Below are 8,600 nucleotides of genomic sequence, written 5' to 3' on the forward strand. Positions count from 1 at the left end.
TATGAAAATAGTTAAAAATGACTTTTTTCTCTGTATGATAGTATTATGGATTTGGATTTATTTTTGACATTTCAATTTCCTTACATCCTGATGTATTTAGAATACTAGTATCTATGTTTTCAAGTTTTATTCCTGCCATTTTTGTAATTTAAGTTATAACTACAATGGCCACCTTTTGAAAAAAAGTGTGAAAATTACAAAAGCAAATAATTTATTTTTTCAAACAAAGGGCAATTTTTCCAGAAAAAAAAACTATAAACTAAATTTTTGAAGGTCCGTCAAGATAGCACCCACACCCCCGAATTTCCAAAATCTGAGTATGCAGTAATTTGTTGCTAATTAGTTGCTAATTAGTTGCTCTAATCTCGAATTTGTTGCTCCACTCCTTCTCCCTTAAAATTGATGGAAAGGGTGTGGGTGCTATCTTGACGTCAAATCTCGTCTAATCTCGAATTTGTTGCTCCACTCCTTCCCCCTTAAAATTGATGGAAAGGGTGTGGGTGCTATCTTGACGTCAAGATAGCACCCACACCCTTTCCATCAATTTTAAGGGGGAAGGAGTGGAGCAACAAATTCGAGATTAGAGCAACTAATTAGCAACAAATTACTGCATACTCAGATTTTGGAAATTTGGTGGTGTGGTGCTATCTTGACGGACCTAATTTTTGAAGCCAATATCTATGATTTCTGCATCATAAAATCAGTTTGAAAATTTTCATTTTAAGACTTTTTGCAAAAGGTACCCTGTGTTAGTTATACCTTTGATACTTTATTAATAATATTTTCTAAAATTAACTCGAAATAATTTGTTTTATTCCCCCCTAGTCACGATGTGGATGTTCATTTTCAGTTTTTGCTTTTTTATAATCATGTTTTTTCAACAGAAATTATGTTTTTTATCATGTTTTTTTAAATTTCAAAATGGCAGCACTGGTTGGCATATATGTACCAACTTCTTTTTGAAAAAATGTTTTTAAGAGAATATAAGACGAAACGAAATTTCGATAAAATTCATCGGACTGTTTTCAAAAAATTGATTTTTCAAAAATAAAAATTAAATATTTTTTAAACATCCAAAAATATGTTTTTTGAAAATTTTGCAAAATTTTATATAACGTTTATTCTTTATTTAAAGGTTTTTGTATTAAATTTTAAATGCGGATATGTCGTTTACGAGAAGTTCATAAATCAAAAAAGCTGTTCTATGGCAAGTATAAATTTTGTTTTTTTATTTAAAAAGTAGGCTCTTATGTGTAATACTACACACAAACATTTTAATTAAAATCGTTATAGCCGTCAACGTTAGAATAAAATTTAAGTTGAATTTTTGTGTTTTTTTTTTTAATTTTCTGAATGAAACGTAGGAACTAGTAAGTTGCGGATATTCGCATCCGCAAATGCGGAACATCCGCATGAATTTACACAGCCGCCTCCGCATCCGCAATAATTAATGCGGATTTTCATGCGGACAAGTTGCGACAAGAAAGAAGTTGGACGGAGCCAGCGAATGGCGCGTACTAGTTGGAGTCACACCGAGTAATACGTAATGCAAAAGTCTTAAATATAGTCCGTTTTCACTAGAGCCTTAAGTCGAATTTCAAATTGTATAGGAAATTTTTAGAATTTGGAATTCGAACTGACCTAATTTGCGAAATTATTAAATTTGGGTGAAAATAGGCTATAAATAAAGATCTTTCTTTCCGGACAAAAAAAGTGCCAGTAAAGAACTTAACGACAATTTCTACCCACTCCACATGCCAGTCTTCCTAGGGAACAATTATATAGTAGTGGGGCTTAATTAACCAACCTCTGTGTAACCGACTTGATATGCAGAGAAGGTGGTGGTATTACTTTTTATTAAGTCTAATGCACCTATTTTTAATTTCTCTCATTAAATACAAATAAAAAAAATGTAATTTATAACTGTATCATTATTTTAATTCATTTATATTAATTTTGTATATAATATCTTAAACATCCGCATCCTGAGATGTTAACTTTCAAAAATCCGCATCTGCATCCGCAGATATAAAAAAATCCACATCCGCAACATCCCTAATAGGAACGCTTTATCTATCCTAAACTTAGGTAAATTTGTCAACATAGTTTGCGACAGTCAGTTTGTACCTATATGTTTGCGCATCATAACTTTTTCTTTATTCAAACGATTGTTTTATATTTTTGACCAGAGATACCAAGATATATCTAATGTCGACAAGGATTACACCCTTTATATTTAGATGGCTTCCCATAGAAGTTCAATTTGTGGGTATTACCTACAGATAAATTTATTTGCGTAGGTATATTGCACAAGTGTGGCAAAGATTCAGTACAACAATAAAAAAAAAACAAGTTAATTTTTAATACAGCTTTTAATTTTGCTTAATTCAGTTAACAATTTTGTGTAAAATAATTTATATATTTGCATATTTAATTCATATGGTTAGGGATGTTCTCTTTAAGTTTCTCGATGAGTTTACTAGAATATTTAAAAAAATAAAAAAAAAAATTCCTTTAAATTGTTGAACCTTCATTACATAGCTGAGTTAATATGTATACCTCTGTAAATCTGCGATACTCTTCAAAGTTTCAATAAAACGTATATCTTCCATACAATCTTCCTCATTTTGTTCATTTTTAATAAGTTCAGAATGCTGTTTAGCTAGTTCTTCAATAACTGACAGATTTTCAGCAATTATTTCCTCTAATTCAATGACCTTATCTAAAACATCATGGTAAGGCTATTTAAATAAAAAAAAAATACTTTATATTCAATCAGAAATCAAAAAGAATCAAATTTGGTTTACCAAAGTCATTAAGTTTTCAATGTCTTTTAGTAGTTTTTGTTTCAAAGAAGAATTTTCCATTTTTACTTCACCAGAACGATCTTTAAATCGTACAATCGAATTCTGCTTGAACTCAAGTTGACATTGATTTAAGTTTTTCTGTCGTGCTAACATGTCTTTGACCAGAACAAGAGAATTACCAACTTCGGATGGACGTTCTAAATTGACCATTAACTCCATTTTCTTTGTACGAAGTTGATTGTTTTCTTCTTCGATTTTTTCGATATCATCATCGTTATTATTATTTTCTTTCTGTAACTTGCATAGATTCAATTAGAATTGAGTGAAATTGAATTTGATTTTAATATTACCAATGAGTTAGTAAGTTCTTTTAAAGCTTCAACTAATTTTTCACCGGAAATCATTTTGTAATATATAATGAATGAAATGCAAACTGCAGGTTGTGGATAAACGGAAATGAATGGAATTTAACGGACGGAAACTGCAAATGCAAAAAGAATGCGATGACATGCGTTGGTATTGATATTTATTTTTGTATTAATTTTTTAAATGAGCATCTACATGAGCATATTATAGTGGTGTTCAAGTGAAAAAATGTTCATGGCTACTCATGAGAAAATACAATTTAGGGCCATTTTTTTTCACGATTGCTCAACTTGAAGCAAACTCTCGAGTTTGTCAACTTGAGAGTTGACTTTAACTCGAGAGTTCAAAGGTAATTTGTAATTTCTTTTTATTCAATAATTATTTTCTTAACTCTCCAGTTGAAGATCTAAAGTTGGTCAACTTCAAGTTTGAAAAATATCCCTGGGATATTCATGAAATATGAAACAAAAACTGTCAATTATTTGGATCTGTCATATCCATAGCACATTTTTGTATTCTTTTTTGTGTTTAATTTTTCGATTTTTGTTTGCTTTTGAATATTAATTCGTTGACACAGCTGCCAACAAAATTTTGACAGAAAAATTTAAAAAAAAAAAAAACTGAAGCAAACTACTTTTTAGGAAAGTTGAGAAAACTGGAAGTTGATCAACTCTCGAGTTAAAAATCGAAAGTTGAAAACGTCAACTTGGAGTGAATAAACCGAATTCGGAAGTTGAGGATAAAAATTCTCAAGTTATGTTCAAATCCGAGTGAAAAAATGGCCCTTAACATACTATTCATGGACAGTTCTAAATGGCCAAACAAAAACGTTATTACATTAAGGGCCAATTTTTCAATAGTCAGTTAAACAGTCATTTAGTACTTATTCCTAAGGATAGAGAAAAAATCAATGTTTCAACAAGCAGATATAGCTTATTCCTTAGAATAAAACTATCTGCTTCTTTCAGAGACGAATAAAAATTATTCTAAGGAATAATCTCAAGAAAAATATTGTGTCAGTTGTCAAAGCTGTTTTGAAAGAATTTTGAAAAAAATACAGTGGAACACAAGAAAACAAAAACAATCATGAATAAAAATGACGTTTAATTTTAAATATTTTTGAATTTGACAATTTTTTTTGTTATTCTTTAGAATAAATTATTCTTGATTGAAAAATTCAATGTTTTTATCTGATTGTTTATGAGCCCAATAACTTTATTCGTCGAACAGTTAACTGACTGTTTATTAGAAGATTGAAAAATTGGCTCTAAGAGGAACTTATTCTAAATAAAAATATCAGTTTGCTTAGTATTTGATTGTGTCGGGCGTTTGCTCCTCTTAAATGCTGCATCAAAACTTAGATGTCAGTTACAATTTTTTGTTTAGATTTTTCCCCTTGAACTAAATTATAATAAAACGTCAAAAACTAGCAACTGACTTTACTGTAAAAACGTTTTCGTTTGGCGATTTGGAACTGTAAATGAATAGTATATTGAATTGTATTTTCTCGTAAGCCTACTCTATAATTTTAATCTCTACAAAACATTTTTCAATCCCGCGCAAAATTTTGAAGTCGGAGAAATTACATACATACAAATATTTAAATTTTGCGCGTGAACTGCGTACTGCTTGGAAAAATATTCAAGACAAAATTTTGTCCCGAGAAAAAATTTGTATGAGAAATAAAATGTTTCCCGATCTGCATACTAGGCCATATGAGTAGAGTCACAGTACACATAATAAGGTAATATCTTCCGAACGTTGTCAAAATTTGTTTGTCAAAAAAGGGCACCAATCTGTCAGGTCGGCCTTTAATTTTTATATTTCAATCGCATTAAACAGGAAATTTGTTTTTGTTTTAATTTATAAAATACAAATTTTCTTCGTGTTTCTTCGCGGAAAATGGTGAATAATCGTTATAAAATTAGTGGTGTGCGTGGTTTTTCGGTTTTTGTGCGTTTTTTGTCGGTAAATAAAAAAATAAGAATAGAATAGAATAGAGTCTAAAAAGTCGTCTCTTTTGATGTCTCATCCGAATTACGGTAGCTGACATTGGTCGCCAAATTGTCATGTTTTGACAATTTGGCGACCAATTTCAGTTCGGAATATACATATTACCTATTTATGTGTACTGTGGAGTAGAGTAGCCATGAACACTTTTTCACCTCTAAATGAGCACCACTAAAATGCTCATGCAGATGCTCATTTAAAAAAATAGTACAAAAATAAATATCAATACCAACGCATGTCATCGCATTCTTTTTGCAATTGCAGTTTCCGTCCGTTAAATTTCATTCATTTCCCTTTATCTACAACTTGCAGTTCATTCATATAATTACAAAATGATTATTTCCGGTGGAAAATGAATCGAAGCTTTAAAAGAACTTACTAACTCATTGGTAATATATTAAAATCAATTCAATTTCACTCAATTATATTGTAAATTGAATCTTAGCCCAGGTCCCAGGGAAATTAGTAAATTAAATCGCATTTTTCGCGGGACAAAATTTTTTTCATGGAATGTGTTCGGGTGGTTGTCCTTATCATAAAAGTCAATTAGTTGGGATGATTGGAGGTTGGGAACAGCCGCCATCTTGGAAAAGAGATTGGTAACGTTTTTATTGAATAGCTCCATTGTTATTCATTTTAACAAAAACTGACAAAGGTAAGACTTATTAACAATAAAATTACCAAAAAAATGATATACAAAACAATTCCGTGAGTTGATTAAATAAAATTTTATAGTTGGTCAAAGTGCGGGTTTATATCGCAAGGTTGGAGCAAAATGACATTTGTTCATATATCTGACGAACTTTTGATAATGTTTGGTAATTCTTCGAGAATGAATTATAGTACTTATAATTATCTATAAAATGAGCCCACAATCGTTATTGTAACCATCGTATTGTAGAAGTAATCTAACTCCGAAACTCTTCATGTACTAGTCAAAAGTGAGAAAAAAGCTAGTTTTTTGCTAGTAGGCCGATCAAATTTTGGGAGTAGAGGTATATCCAAAATATAAGTACGCAGTTTTGCAGCCATACGCGTCTTAATATCGATTTCAAAGGTCTGAATACTCTAATTTTGTGCTTTATACGGTTTTCGGGGGGTTTAATAACGTAAGTTTTCCAGTTAATGTGAATGGGATAAATGTATACTATTTCAAATTATAAATATAAAACCTGATGCTCTATCATTTTTCCTAAATCTGGACACCTCAATCTCGGCGATGGGGTTAATAGAACTCATGATATAAGCTTTTTTATCTAACCATATCAGGCTTTTCAATTCAAATAAACAAACAAAAATCTAAACAAAAAAGTCTCTAATACATAATCGCGTAAACGGCTTATATCTTGAGTTCTATTGGTCACATCCTCAAGATTGAGGTGTCTAGATTTAAGAAAAATAATAGAGCATCACCTTTTATATTTATAATTTCAAATAGTATAAAATAAGCCCATTCACATTAACTGGAAAACTTACGTTATTAAACCCCCCGAAAACCGTAAAAAGCACAAAATTAGAGTTGTCAGACCTTTGAAATCGATATTAAGACGCGTATGGCTGCAAAACTGCGTACTTATATTTTGGTTATACCTCTACTCCCAAAATTTGATCGGCCTACTAGTAAAAATCTAGTTTTTTTTCTCACTTTTGCCTAGTACATGAAGAGTTTCGGAGTTAGATTACTTCTACAATACGATGGTTACAATAACGATTGTGGGCTCATTTTATAGATAATTATAAGTACTATAATTCATTCTCGAAGAATTACCAAACATTATCAAAAGTTCGTCAGATATATGAACAAATGTCATTTTGCTCCAACCTTGCGATATAAACCCGCACTTTGACCAACTATAAAATTTTATTTAATCAACTCACGGAATTGTTTTGTATATCATTTTTTTGGTAATTTTATTGTTAATAAGTCTTACCTTTGTCATTTTTTGTTAAAATCAATAACAATGGAGCTATTCAATAAAAACGTTACCAATCTCTTTTCCAAGATGGCGGCTGTTCCCAACCTCCAATCATCCCAACAAATTGACTTTTATGATAAGGACAACCACCCGAACACATTCCATAAAAAAAATTTTGTCCCGCGAAAAATGCGATTTCATGCCCATATTTTGACTAATTTCCCTGAGCTATCTACATTATGCAAGTTACAGAAAGAAAATAACAATAACGATGATAATATTGAAAAAATCGAAGAAGAAAACAATCAACTTCGTACAAAGAAAATGGAGTTAATGGTCAATTTAGAACGTCCATCCGAAGTTGGTAGTTCTCTTGTTCTGGTCAAAGACATGTTAGCACGACAGAAAAATTTAAATCAATGTCAACTTGAGTTCAAGCAGAATTCGATTGTACGATTTAAAGATCGTTCTGGTGAAGTAAAAATGGAAAATTCTTCGTTGAAACAAAAACTACTAAAAGACATTGATAATTTAATGACTTTGGTAAACCAAATTTGATTCTGTTTGATTTCTGATTGAATATAAAAGTATTTTTAAATAGCCTTACCATGATGTTTTAGATAAAGTCATGGAATTTGAGGAAATAATTGCTGAAAATCTGTCAGTTATTGAAGAACTAGCTAAACAGCATTATAAACTCATTCAAAATGATGTGCATATTACAACTTTTTTCAAAAACGTCTGATAGGATTTCGATTTAATTTGCTGAATTAAAATGATTCTAAAATAAAACTTTTTATATACTTTGGAAATTGTACATGAACAAAAAAATAAAAATAAACATAAACATAAAAATCGTTCTTCAAAGAAAAAAAAAAACAAAAAAACAATATATAATTGAAATTGAGTTCCAAAAAAGCACTTTAATTTTTTTCATAAAGATGCACTTATTAGAAGAAAAAAAAATTCAAAATCGTGAAAGCCTTTCAAAAAAAATTTATTTTTAATAAATATTTTTTGTAAAAAAATTAAGAAAAAAAAAAACTGGTGTGCCATTTTGTAACAATTACGAATGCCTTTCGAATGAAAAAAAAAAAAATATTTCGATTGCAAATAATTCAACAACCCGAACTCCTACAAATTCTTGGTTTTCAGTTATGAATAGAGTCTAAAAAGTCCTCTCTTTTCATGTCTCATTCGATGAATTTGGAGAATTTTTTTGAAAATTCCGAATTTTTAGACAATGGTTACCCCTTGGATAATTTTCGAAAATCTTAAAAAAAATTTTTAGTTTTTTAAGCGATGCATAGGCTTATTCACTGTGATCTCATGTCTGTAAACCATAACTTGTTTTGGGACTTTGATCCGAAAATATCTTTGCTTCCGAATGAAACATGAGAAAAACTCTTGCTTTTCAGTTATGAATAGAGTCTTAAAAGTCCTCTCTTTTGATGTCTCATTCGATGGATTTGGAGAAAATTTTTGAAAATTCCGAATTTTT

At 30.2% G+C, this 8,600-nt stretch overlaps 1 protein-coding gene and 1 long non-coding RNA gene across 3 annotated transcripts; one reads left to right on the forward strand and one right to left on the reverse strand.

Moving 5' to 3' along the window:
* Nucleotides 1-2,353: 2,353 nt before the first annotated feature.
* LOC129907359 (uncharacterized) lies at nt 2,354-3,306 on the reverse strand. 2 transcript variants are annotated; one of them, XM_055983519.1, is made up of 4 exons: nt 3,158-3,306; nt 2,808-3,098; nt 2,560-2,741; nt 2,354-2,479 (listed from the first exon to the last, which is right to left on the reverse strand). In XM_055983519.1, the coding sequence occupies exons 1-4, from the start codon at nt 3,209-3,211 to the stop codon at nt 2,431-2,433; spliced, it is 576 nt and encodes a 191-aa protein (XP_055839494.1). In that variant the 5' UTR covers nt 3,212-3,306; the 3' UTR covers nt 2,354-2,430. The 2 variants fall into 2 exon arrangements, with proteins under 2 accessions (XP_055839494.1, XP_055839493.1); XM_055983518.1 differs by having other exon boundaries at nt 2,808-3,104.
* A 2,155-nt stretch (nt 3,307-5,461) lies between these two features.
* Nucleotides 5,462-7,813, forward strand: LOC129907367 (uncharacterized). Its single transcript, XR_008771009.1, has 3 exons — nt 5,462-5,572; nt 7,352-7,642; nt 7,701-7,813. It is a non-coding gene; the product is annotated as an uncharacterized LOC129907367 (long non-coding RNA).
* Nucleotides 7,814-8,600: the final 787 nt, after the last annotated feature.

The sequence above is a fragment of the Episyrphus balteatus genome, chromosome 1 (genome assembly GCF_945859705.1).
Source record: "Episyrphus balteatus chromosome 1, idEpiBalt1.1, whole genome shotgun sequence".
NCBI lineage: Eukaryota > Metazoa > Arthropoda > Insecta > Diptera > Syrphidae > Episyrphus > Episyrphus balteatus.